This window comes from Oncorhynchus tshawytscha, linkage group LG21, assembly GCF_018296145.1.
Source record: "Oncorhynchus tshawytscha isolate Ot180627B linkage group LG21, Otsh_v2.0, whole genome shotgun sequence".
NCBI classification, from domain to species: domain Eukaryota; kingdom Metazoa; phylum Chordata; class Actinopteri; order Salmoniformes; family Salmonidae; genus Oncorhynchus; species Oncorhynchus tshawytscha.
The window spans coordinates 9455180-9467873 of record NC_056449.1 but is presented as its reverse complement, the minus strand read 5'-3'; the positions used below and the strand labels follow the sequence as shown (position 1 = coordinate 9467873).

Here is a 12694-nt window from a genome sequence, read left to right as displayed (position 1 = left end):
TGCTTAAAGCAGGATATTCATGTTTCCCTAATACACTATACACATGCACAATCCACATGAATGCCTTTGTCATCAATGAACTGAAACATACTGCACAGTACAATATTTATTAGTGTGATTAAATGTAGTAAAGTGGTAGCCTACAGATCATGTGCACTTGTTATGGGGCAGTTGGAATGTTGATAGCCGTAGGATGTTAGTAGTTTTTCTTGAAAATGATTAGTTATATAGTACCCAGAAACGCAAAACTGTACAGTATGCATGTGTAATAGCTTTGACTGCTAACTCAAGACATACAGTTTACAGCTAAGTAGTGACTAATCAACACAAACAAGTAGTGTCACACTAATATTGATTGCATTCATTGTAGAATGATACATGTCAGGCTAACAGGCCTACATGAAATGATACACACGATCACAATCAAGTGTCACACTTCACATTCAAGACACACAGCCATAGAATAGCAGAACCTGATGTAAACAGTGGTTTATGAGGCCTGAGTTGTAGCCTATAGCCACAGCAGAATCAAAATGCACTCAGGCTTCAAAGATCACAAAAATGCTGTAAATGGTTGTTCATCTAGAAGTATATATTATGAGGACAATATTATGACAGTAGTTGAATATCAGTGCAATAACCTAATGGATTTTACCTAGACTTAGCTCTATTTAGCTTTGTCAATCTGTCTGCGATGATCGAATGCAGTTTAAAATGGCACCCATTGCCCATGTTAGAAAGGGCCCTCTGTTCAGCACACAGTAAATTGCACGGCATTGTTCATGACCTGTTATTACCTCGTCCTATATGGTAAATTAACAGGCATCATACCCAAATAAGTGACAAACAACTATGCTCAGACTCTTTGTTACAATGTAATAGAGAGAAAAAATGCACAGGAGCCATCGGGGACTTCATGTATTTGATATGCACCCATTTAAATTCAGCCAAGGTTGAAAAGAAGCACATGAAAAAGAACCTAGCAATATCAGTTCATAGGTCATCATTTTTGGTGATTTAGACCATTTTGACTCTCTGATAAATGGTAAAGTGTACCTGTGTATCTGCATGTGTGTAACCCTGTGTTTATCTGTGTGTGTGTGTGTATCTGCGTGTGTATCCGTATGCATGTGTCTGTGTATGTCTGTGTGTGTCTCTGTGTGTATTCATGTGTTTGTGCCTGTGTGAGTGTATTAATGTGTGTCTGTGTGTTAATCTGTGTGTGTGTGTGTGTGTGTGTGTGTGTGTGTGTGTGTGTGTGTGTGTGTGTGTGTGTGTGTGTGTGTGTGTGTGTGTGTGTGTGTGTGTGTGTGTGAATAATGTGATAATGGATGAGACTATTCACTGGCACTGCACTCTTGTCATGACTTTATGAAATTTAGATGAATTAAGAGGTTTGGGGTGAGGCCATTTGCAGACAGATGTTCCAATACATCACAGCGAGGAGTCAATTAGTCATATTGATAAACCACATCAAAGATGTAATTAAAAAGCCAACAGAGAGTCAATGGTGTATATCTTAAACTTGCAGTAGACTCACTTGTTCCAACCCATGAACTGACCACGAACACCAAAGATTGTACAGTTACTTCTTGAACTATCATGTTTGAAATGTGCCTTTCCAATATTAACAGCTGAGTAGAACATGTCATTAGCAGTGGACGGGTTACGAACCCTGAAAAATGATGACTGATTAATACAAATAGGTGAATCTTTGAGCAAAGGGTGCATCTGTGTAACTTCAAAACTAGTCCCCCAAAAATGACAGGAAACAATAGAGCCACTCCATCCCACATAATGGCTAATGCAGGGAGAGATCCGGCAGATTTGTACTGTATTCCTCCTCCATATCGTACATGACCTTTATGACCTTGGCTGCCTCTGAGTAGCAGAAGAGGTACTTGTGTCTTTAACATGGACAAACAGTGGTCAGGTGATATAATGTGTCCCAGATGGGACGGTAAACAACTTACACAAAGCATACAAAAGCCACAAAGTTTCTAAGAGCTTCTCATTTCTCTCTAACCATAAACTACAGACAGAATCCCAAAATGGACCTTAGGTTAAGGTGTTTTAAATATGTATATGAGCACATGAACATGTATACCCATTTGTTATAGTCCCATGGGATATAGGCATTGTGTATTGTCCAATCTGTTCTAAGAAAAGATGTAGGGATCAGTTCAATTTTGACAAGTGAAATATGACCCTCTCTCTTGGTTTTTTCGCTCTGCTGATTTTAGAGGTGAAAAGATAAGCCTTTCTCAGAAGCTGAGCACAAATCTATTCACAAAGTATATTTTAGACAATATTTTCCAATAACACCTTGTATCAAAACTTGCAACAGCTACTTATGTTTTCATAATCATACCCACATGCATACCTAAAACAAGATTGGTTGAAACATGAGTGCATCTATAATCCTACAAATATTGCAATCCATTACAAAAAAACAATACATCAACACAACATAGTAGTAGCCCATTAATTTACTAGTGTATTAAACAGCATTTACCCATTTCATTCGAACTTCTTCATGTAGAGAATAAAAGACTAACTTAATTACTGTCGATCATGCAATAAATCATCTTTATCCTGTGATTCAATTCAGCAAGAGATTCAGTAGTTTTACAAATGTACACACACAAACACATATATATATGTATATATTCGATTAGGATTGAATTTGTTAACATTGATGGTGAATGAAATAGAATATTTTTGTTTGGTGACTATTGGGTTAACTGTTGAGCAGGAAAGTTTCCTCAATAAACTTGTCGTGGGCTACTGCACACGCGGCTTCAGCTCAGGCACCGTTACACCTCTGAGAGAGTCCCAGCCATGCTATTAATGTACAGGCATTGCACAAAGACATTTACATTAACCTGGAACTTGAATAGATTGTAAAATATTTCAAATGTGAGCTATCAAATCATTTGTTTACCATGTCCAGTAAAGTTTTCATTGATTTTGTGTCGTAAACATCAATATAAATTACATATGAGTCCAGGTAAATTTGATAATATAGGTATATTTTCTGCAGGAACTTTGAATCGCAAGACTAATTAATTGTTCATTATCAAGGCAATGGTGTTATTATAAACTCAAGAGAGCGATTTGTATAGCTAAACAATAGTCTTTATAAATATTAGACTACCAGAATAGTGTTTCTGATAAGCTCATGCGCATGCTCAGGAGAAAAATTATGAGCTTGCAACCATCTACCAAAAATGATTTCCTCGCTAAAACTACATGAATTCCCTTGGAAAATAACACTTAAGTAAGGCATAGCAAGCAATAAATAGGCATAAGTTATTTACAATTCAGATTGGGACATTCCACTGTCTGTGGTTGATTGTTGAAAAAGTATCGAGGGTACAATCATGAAGAGATAGCATATCAGTTTGTACTCAAGCAATCAAACGAAAGCAAAATAACTCCATTCATGACAGTTTCTAAATTTTAAAAATGAGTGTTTGGCTGCACCATCAATGCAAACGAGGAGACGAGAATAAATTTAGTCAGCAAAAAAATAAGATGTTATATGTTCACCCAAATCAAAATGTTAGGCCTATACTGGCAATACAGACCGACAGTGTTGAGAAACAATATATCGAGGGCAAAAGACACAGGCCTAGTTTTCAGTATCAGGACCTACTCCGTTATAATTGCAACAGAAACAACTTTAGGTATTCTTAAAAATTCTCCTCCTAATTTAATTTGTAGATAGGCAAAAGTGGTAGGTTACCTTTGCAGTCCTATTCAACAATTCTCGAAATATTTTTGTATACCAAAACATTTCATTATATTGTATAATCTTGGTGACATCTGAGAGGCCTACGCTTTGATAATTCTAAAAGGAGCGTCGGAAGTGATTGTATTTTTTATTTTATTTTTTATATCGTGATAGTAAGTCCAGTATGTGATCTTCAGTTTGTTACATCAACATCGCAAAATGTGTTTTCTTGTTTATGTTACAACCAGATAGGTCATGGAAGGTGTTGTTGGACACTCAACTAGGCTACAGTATTTTCTAATAAGTTAATGTAATATAAATAAACTAGCGTTTGATGTGGTGCTGTGGAAAGTTGTAGATAATGCTCGCATCTGAATCAATGTACTCGTCTGAAATTCAAGAACATTTGAGTGTTGGCGTACCTGTAGGTGTTTTTTTTACATCACATTATGTGTTTGGCTCTCCTCGGCGAGCAACAGTTGCTTTTGATTATTTGGTGAAGACAGTAACCTGTAACAACAAACGAGGCCTTAGGAGGCCAAAGGTCGGTGAACCTATCTTGCCATAGTCTGAACTCCAAGACTCCTGATACTGCAGAAAAGTTGGTTGCTAATAGAATTGAATTGTGTGTTCCGTTGCAGAGACAAGTGTGCACGTGCTTCTCATCGTTAATCATTTTATAGTAACACCCTCACTGTGAACATACCACATATAATAACCTTACAGAGTCCTTTCGTTTCAACAAGTCAATAAAATATCGAAGAGGAAAAGTTAAGAAAACTTAACTGCCTGTCACTTGTGAAAGTTCAGAAAGGTCTCCATAAATCTCATGTTCTAAAGCTTCAAGGCTATTCACAGTTAACTCATGTGCTCCCTCTCTCTCAGTGTGTGTGTGTGTGTGTGTGTGTGTGTGTGTGTGTGTGTGTGTGTGTGTGTGTGTGTGTGATGAGAAAGTAAAAAGTAAAAGGGTTTGTGTGTCTGCGTGTATGCGTGTACGTGTGCGTGTGTGAGTGAGTGAGTGAGTGAGTGAGTGAGTGAGTGAGTGAGAGAGAGAGAGAGAGAGTGTGTGGGGAAGGAGGGAGGGCGCGCACGATAGAGAGGGAATCATGCCATTTTCCGTAAAAAAATGTTGTTGTTGAGTTTAGGAACGCAGCTGAGATCTATCTGTTCTAGAAGAAGCACACACGTTAAACTTTGATGAAACAAGATGACTGATAGGAGTAAATGAAGAACATGTATCTTAAAAAAGTTACCACAAACAAAACAAAAAAGTTCTGAATATCATAAACAAGTGTCCCGAGCTGACTTTCAACGAAAGCACAGATTCACACACCCCCACAGCATCCGTACATTTACTCCACGGTTGCTTTCCTTCAAAAAAAAAAGGTAACCTTAACCATTTAAATATTACATAAATAAGAAAACTCACCTTGCAATTTAAAATACTTTTTCTCGAAGAGGAATATGTTGTGGGAATGATTGCGGGGAGGAGGGCGAAAGCAGACTGAAGGACTGATTTGAAGATTTTTCTCTTTTTCTTTTTTCAGATGTCTAAAATAAAGAATGTGAGCTCCTTCCTGGGACAGATTGAGGGGAAAGGGATGTGAAAGGATTGGAGTTATAAAGCGCCGCTTGAAGCACTCAACGCGTCTCTGAACTTGATCAGATTTTATGTGTCCTGCAGCGAGTCAGCGGCAACCCTGTGAAACTCGCTCAATGGCAAGAATTTTTGGATAAGCAAAAAATCTCAGGATATTACAATTACTGCCATCTTTCTTTCTGTCTTTTATTCCTGCGTCTTTACACCCAATAGAGCTTGGCAAAAAAACGACCCCTCCTTTCTCAAGCGGCTTCAAGAAAGCCACATTTCGGATCTCTGCCAACTACATTCATGTTCTCAGTTAATAAGAGACTAAATGCTGAGATAAAAAGATAGATAGATAGATAGATAGATAGATAGATAGATAGATAGATAGATAGATAGATAGATAGATAGATAGATAGATAGATAGATAGATAGATTAACATTAGTAAACATGAATTATGTCGTGTTACACATGTATTTAAAAATTAACTATTCAGACATGTAGGCAGGCTATAACCAAACGTTTACAAAATGATGTCCCCACCAAAATGCACCAATTAAAGTGTTATGTTTTTGCATAGAAGCTGAATTGTGTTTGTTGGTAAAACAGCATGCTCGTGGTATGCCTGAATTCTTCAACATTAATAAAAAATAAAGGCTTTGGTCATTATCTAAAGTTTGGATAATGGTATACCTTTTCCTAATGTTGCGAGAACCCATTTTCAGTAACTTTGTTTCATTTCATAGCCTACGGGCATATCTACAACAAACATTTGCAATGACTATTGGCCTCTGGTTTAATATTTACAGTTTATAATGGTGTTAATCCAACTTCTGCAACAGTTTCTGCGTTATAAGACGGAAAATAAATAAGGCTCATGGTATTGAAGCGAGAGTGCTCCGATGCCTTACCTGAAAAATAATGCCTGCACTAACCAATCAAATTAAACCATTGAGACGAACTGCCATTTTCAATAGCAAACCGTGCCAATCAACAGACATCTAGCCAATTAACTCTCTTCTTTGGCGTCACGTGCCAAATGGGTAGCTGGGTTCTCATTGGGCGTCGTAGCACTGCCTCCCGAGTTCATTTATGTGCAGGGAGTGAGTGATTGACTTTATCAGTCCAAGGACATCATTCGTCTGGAAAGGGGGGGAAGTTTGATCCTCTTTCTCACGGATCCCAGTTACGGGAGTTTTTCTCCTCGCTCTGTAAGCGAAGGATTGTTTTTTCGTTGTTTTGGTGTTTTTACAGTAAAACAAATCTTATTCTACGTTTCAACGCACTGAAATCGGGTTCCCGTTATCCGCGGTTAGAGCGAGCTCCACTAACCTGGGGTTTCAGTTCATTTTTTCTTTTATTTCGTTTTCTAAGTTCGTTTGAGCCCAATGACTATGCTCCTTGACAGCGGTCCGCAGTTCCCATCGCTAGGAGTGGGGGGGTTCGGAACACCGCGGCACCATGAGATAGGGAACAGAGACCCCGGGTTGGGGCTCAATCCCTTCGCTGATTCATCCCACTCCGCAGCTTTCAAACTCAGCCCAGTGGCTCACGATATAACCTCCAGCCAGACTTCAGCTTTTACCCCGCAAGCCAGTGGATATGCTGCTGCCCTGGGACACCATCACAGCGGACAGGTGGGTTCGTACGGCGGGGGACCGTTCAATTCAACCCGGGACTTTCTATTCAGAAACCGTGGCGTTGGAGAGTCTGCTGCATCGAGTGCCCAGCATGGGATCTTTGCCGCTTCTGCTGGGAGCCTGCATGGACCTCCTGGAATCTCCGATAACCCTGGACATCTGTTGTTTTCAGGGCTCCACGACCAGGGCGTGAGCCACACTTCCCCAAGCGGACATGTAGTCAACAGTCAAATGCATCTTGGTTTACGCGGGGACATTTTTGGAAGACCCGATCCGTACCGTCCGGTCGCCAGCCCTCGGACGGACCCCTACGGCGCTCAGCTCCACAACTACAACCATCCAATGGGGATGAATATGGGTATGAATGTGCCGACACACCACGGTCCTGGGGCCTTCTTTAGATACATGAGGCAACCCATAAAGCAAGAAATGTCCTGTAAATGGATAGATGAGAACCAGATGAACCGACCCAAAAAGACTTGCGAAAGGACTTTCAGCACAATGCACGAGATGGTGACGCATGTCTCCATGGAACACGTTGGCGGCCCCGAGCAAAGTAACCACATTTGCTTCTGGGAGGATTGCCCGAGAGAGGGGAAATCATTTAAGGCCAAGTACAAACTTGTGAACCACATTCGAGTGCACACTGGAGAGAAACCATTCCCCTGTCCATTCCCTGGCTGTGGGAAAATTTTCGCCAGGTCGGAAAATTTGAAAATTCACAAACGAACACACACAGGTAATTACTTTCGTCAAGTTTACTGACAAACAACAGCCACACGTTTAAAGATGCCTATCCATAGGCCTGTTGTTTTCATTGTGCATGGGGAAAAGCATAGACCGAGGCAAATATTGTTTAGAGATTGTTGCATTTTATAGAATATTCCAAGAACGAGTGAAGGCCGCAATTTGGTTTGTATTTTAGGATGGGATAAGAATGTTGGAACGGAAATAAAATAGGATTATACGCACTGAAAATTGCATTTGTTGAACGCTCGGGATAACCTAATTCACATCTCAATATCAAACATGCATATGTTGAAGTTGTATTGTGTGGACATATTTCTCGATTGGAGATGCTATTCTTGCACGCTATCGAGGTGTTGATCAAGTTACATTGTGTGTATTAAGGGAGAGACAGACACATACTTCCCCCAAACTAAAGTGTGAGCGAATTAGCTTAACTAGGCCCACATTTAGACAGACACCCCTCAGTGTGGTTTTGTGAGTCTGGTCCGCTAGTCCTTGTTTACTAGGCTAGCCTATGTGCTACTCCATCCTATTCAAATCAGTGCAGCAGTGTGTTTTTAACACTGTAGCCTATTTAAACACACTACGGCGAAGCACACAACAGTAATATCAAAGTCTATATACTACATCAAACATGCCTATAATAGCATTCACTGGTCCATATTTGTTGCCGTTGATGTGTAGCCTAACAAATGTAGGCCTGTATTGAACATATCATGCGCGCTGTTGCTATTCACAGAGCACTATTGTTATTCACAGGGCAGACTTCATCGATGGTGAATCAAGCCAGCATCCCTATTATATCTTGCATAGGCAGGCCTATGTCAGGAGGGTAGGCTTATCAATCCACTGTGTACAGGGGTTAATGAATTGTGCTTATTCCATCTTGCAGGTGAGAAGCCGTTCAAGTGTGAATTCGACGGCTGCGACAGACGCTTCGCCAACAGCAGTGACAGGAAAAAGCACATGCACGTGCACACTTCGGATAAACCTTACATCTGCAAAGTGTGCGACAAGTCCTACACGCACCCCAGCTCTCTCAGGAAACACATGAAGGTAATTAACGTGTTCATTTCACCTTAAACACACAAACACAATACTCTCCCTTGACCAAGGGCTAATCAAAGAATCAGCGCCCAAACAGTATCACGTTTTCTCTGCTATCTCACTGGTTTGAATGTAATAGAATGCATATTTATTTCCCAAACATTAGGCTACTACTTGTGGGCTAAATTGGAGAAGGAAATAGCGCAGCAATGCATTAGCAATTTGATAGATCAAAGGGTAAGGTGTATTGACTTAAGCTGAGTTGACTCGTATTGAGTGTGTGCAACATATTCAACGTTAATTCTTCATGCTATAGGGCCTATAGACATACAAATATATCATAGCAACTCCTCTTGTTTTATTGTATTATTATTACTACAGGTACACGAGTCTCAAGGTTCTGAGTCGTCTCCAGCAGCAAGTTCTGGATATGAGTCGTCCACACCACCAGTTCTGGTATCAGCGAACACTGAAGACCCAACAAAAACACCACCGTCAGCCGTGCAAAACACGTCGGGGCACAGCGATGGACTGCCACCCAACTTTAATGAATGGTATGTTTGAAGTCTTAACCAGGCTCTCAATGTGGACCAAGATTAAAACCTTAAAAACTCACACCAAGGTGTACACAAAATTGGATTGGAACAACACGAGGAGATGAGAGTAAGCCAGCAGTAGCAGGCCTCGTCCTTTCTCAGGATTGGGGTTTGACTTTTATTCCGAGTTCGAAGAAAACAAATAAATCATAAATAATGAAATAATACTTTCTAAGAATAAATAAAACGTTTTTTTCCCTTTTTTAGTTTACAGATATCAAATGATTATTTTATTTTTCATTTTATGTATTTTCTCAAAATTGTATTTAAAAATAAAGAAAAAGGAATAATATTTCACGGTGTTTTATATAATGGTGACATACTACAGTCGCCTTTCAATTGATTGTTAAAACTTCAGACAGTCTTAAGAAACGTGCCAAAGTCTTTGTCTTGAACTTGAACAAAAAATAAATCATAAATAAATATATACTCGTGAATGTATTTCCTTGTTTGATGGGGTCGAATCTGTTGTCAATGTCCGTTTTCAGGTGGAGAAATGTGGTATTAGGTTACGATTGTTACCGTTGAATATAACGTTGCCTTTTGTTAATAACGTTGTAAATACATATCCATGCTGCCATATTTATCAATTTGTAATTTAATTATGGGTATAAGTTCTGAAACTTAAAGATATTTATGGAAATGTTTTCTAACAAGACTGTACAGATTTGGGTCATAACCATCTTAACATTGAACAAAGTGATCAACTCTAAAGCGCCAATATTGCGATTGTATCTTTTTTTAAGCAATATATGTGTCTTATTTGGATCCAAGATATCATCTATATAAATATGATGAATTTGTCTATATGATGCCCATTTTTCCATCACTTATTGTTTAGCTTGTGAGACCATTGACATGTAAATCATCAATTCTGTAAATCTGAATTGTTTTCAAGTGAGTTGGCAAACTATATAAAACGGTTCTGTCCATATCCCTATAGTCAAATTAACTTTTTTTGTACATTTTACTTCGATAGAATCAGAGAATAGAGCTCAACTGTAGCATAATTTCAGTACACATTCGAACGATCCATCAGCTATTGCACCCGTCGCATTTACAGATTCATTCATGAATTACAAGTATTTCAAATTCGGGTCAAATACCCAAACATATGAGCAAGTATGGCAGTCCTTTATAGTTCCAAAAATGTCTTTGTGCAAGTAGGCCTCTGTTAAAATGTGTGCATCGGCAACAATGGAACTGTCACAACACAGTATCTTCAAAATAAAAGTGTTTTTGTCTGTCAGCTTGCATTGTTTTAAATGTAATTCTTCTGTGAAACTAAGCGTGTTATTTGTTATAAGTACTGTGGTGTTGCATATAGAGAAGTTTGATTACACATTTGCTTGTTTTGTGTGAATAAGCTGTCGAGAAAACATTTTTGTGTGAACAAAATTTAGTCTGGGAACACTAATAGATATATGTGGGTTGGGGAAAATATGTTCAGTGGCACAAAGAGTTACAGCATTGCATTGTAACCTATTTTCAAGAATTGAATCTTATGCATACCACAAAATATATTGTGCTTATGAGAACGATTTCAGACCACCAGCACTACAAAATGTAAAAACAGTACCTCGTAAGTGACAGTGAAATAAAATACGTTTATTTAAATAATTTAAGGAATATATGTTTTATATACTATTTTCTATACATCAATTTAAAAGAAAAACTTTTTTTCTTATTCCCACAACCCGTATGCCCCATGTCATGTCAAAGCAAATGTTTTGATGTATAAACGCAGCTAGAATGTGATGTTGTAACACTTTCTGGGAGAAATGGGTCACGCACCAAGTTATTCCTGAAAAGCAAAATGTTTTACTGATGAACTGTGTCACTGTGCCACAATCGAGGCAAACGATGATACAACAGAGAGCCTATTTGTTATTTAGCGGAAAGAGGCAAAGGTTCCTTATACTTTTTAAAGTAGGCTATTGTTTGTTGGTTTGTTTGTTTTACCAACTATTTATGAAGAAATGTGAACATACATTTTGACTGAAATAAAATAAATTAAAAAGTAACAGACTGCAACGTTTATCATTCTTTGTCATTGTTGTATTACTCTCTGCTAAGATCATATATACATTTTATTTGTCTTCGAGTCTGTGAGACTCGGCACTTTACTTGAACTTGACACTGAGGAAGGCGCCATCTTAGCATCTTGTTTCTGGGGCGAGAGAAGGACAGGAAAAGTTACCGACTGTAGCCTTGGTGCTTTTTAAAAGAAGGTGCAATTGGGGGAAACATTCGCCTGTGGGTATGAAAGTGCCACTTAAATGGGATCACAACGTGAGAACTATCAAACTAACAACTAGTAAAAAGTAAGCCAAGAGAGTGAGTCAAATGAGGACATACGCTGGCGCGAAAGTATCGTCATACAGCATGCTAGTCAGGCTGCCAAATGTAACCACAGCACTATATCCTTCGGTTTAAGCGTGCATTTGCTGAGTGCTGCTGACCGTTGACAATGTATGTATGGCCCACTACAGCGAGAAATAGTTTGAAAAACCTTGTAGTAGTTTGTAAACTGAGGAGTCTCATCAAATATGAATTGTATGTTGGCTACTTCACAAATATTAAATCATATAGGCTATCAAACTAAAATGAATGAAAATAAGTAATCATGCTAAACAACTTTATTTGCATTAACCAAAACCCTTGAAACAAGATTTGTTTACCAACTGGTAGGCTAACGTCTGCATTTTCATCTTCAGTAATAATGCGGGAAGCCTATTGTGTTTGAATCGTGATTTAACTTGTGATGATTGTAGGCTATAATTGGAAATGAATGTTGTTTGCTATAAGACGTATTTACTGCGCACTATTTGGGGCCCAACCCCCACAGAATCTACCCCAATTCGAGGCCTGCCCTACCCCCCATCTTCAAATATAAACAGATTTAACAATTTATTCAAATTCCGTTTTCCCTCCTCTTGCGCAAGCGCACTTTTGTATTTCACAAGGACATGTTTTTCCCTTACCCGTGCAGTTCAAGTTCTTTCTAGCGGACCCCATGACGTCAAAAAATGGGACAGGCTTTCCCTGCAAGTAGCTCTGTGAAACAGAACGCTCACGAAAACTGAACCACGCATTTATGACGATGATGATGGCATAACGGAAGAATAGCCTAACTCATGCCTTATGCAGGCAAATATAACCGAATAGAACCCGATAACTCCAAACATAATCGTGTTTTGAGATGATGAGAAAACGGGGTGTAACCAAAAGAAAAACATGAAAGGCTCCTTTATGAGGACTCTCAATGGGATTAGAAAGCACTGGCAGTCACGTGGTAGGAGATGTGTAGCGTTTGTCTGACAGTGTTGTTTGTGAATA

The 12694-nt window shown here is 38.9% G+C and overlaps 1 protein-coding gene and 1 long non-coding RNA gene across 2 annotated transcripts in view; one reads left to right on the top strand and one right to left on the bottom strand.

Moving 5' to 3' along the window:
- LOC112220876 overlaps window positions 1-12694 on the bottom strand; it is a 136846-nt gene that overhangs the window by 45940 nt on the left and 78212 nt on the right. The window lies entirely within an intron of this gene.
- Window positions 6407-11374, top strand: LOC112220875 (zinc finger protein ZIC 3-like). Its single transcript, XM_024382807.2, has 3 exons — window positions 6407-7701; window positions 8605-8768; window positions 9141-11374. The coding sequence occupies exons 1-3, from the start codon at window positions 6711-6713 to the stop codon at window positions 9321-9323; spliced, it is 1338 nt and encodes a 445-aa protein (XP_024238575.1). The 5' UTR covers window positions 6407-6710; the 3' UTR covers window positions 9324-11374.

Bases quoted from the DNA above. Each gene is read 5' to 3' on its own strand.
- LOC112220875 (XM_024382807.2), top strand. From the start codon at position 6,711: ATGACTATGCTCCTTGACAGCGGTCCGCAGTTCCCATCGCTAGGAGTG. The intron at 7,702-8,604 runs GTAATTACTTTC...TCCATCTTGCAG, and splicing joins TCACAAACGAACACACACAG to GTGAGAAGCCGTTCAAGTGT. The intron at 8,769-9,140 runs GTAATTAACGTG...TTATTACTACAG, and splicing joins CTCTCAGGAAACACATGAAG to GTACACGAGTCTCAAGGTTC.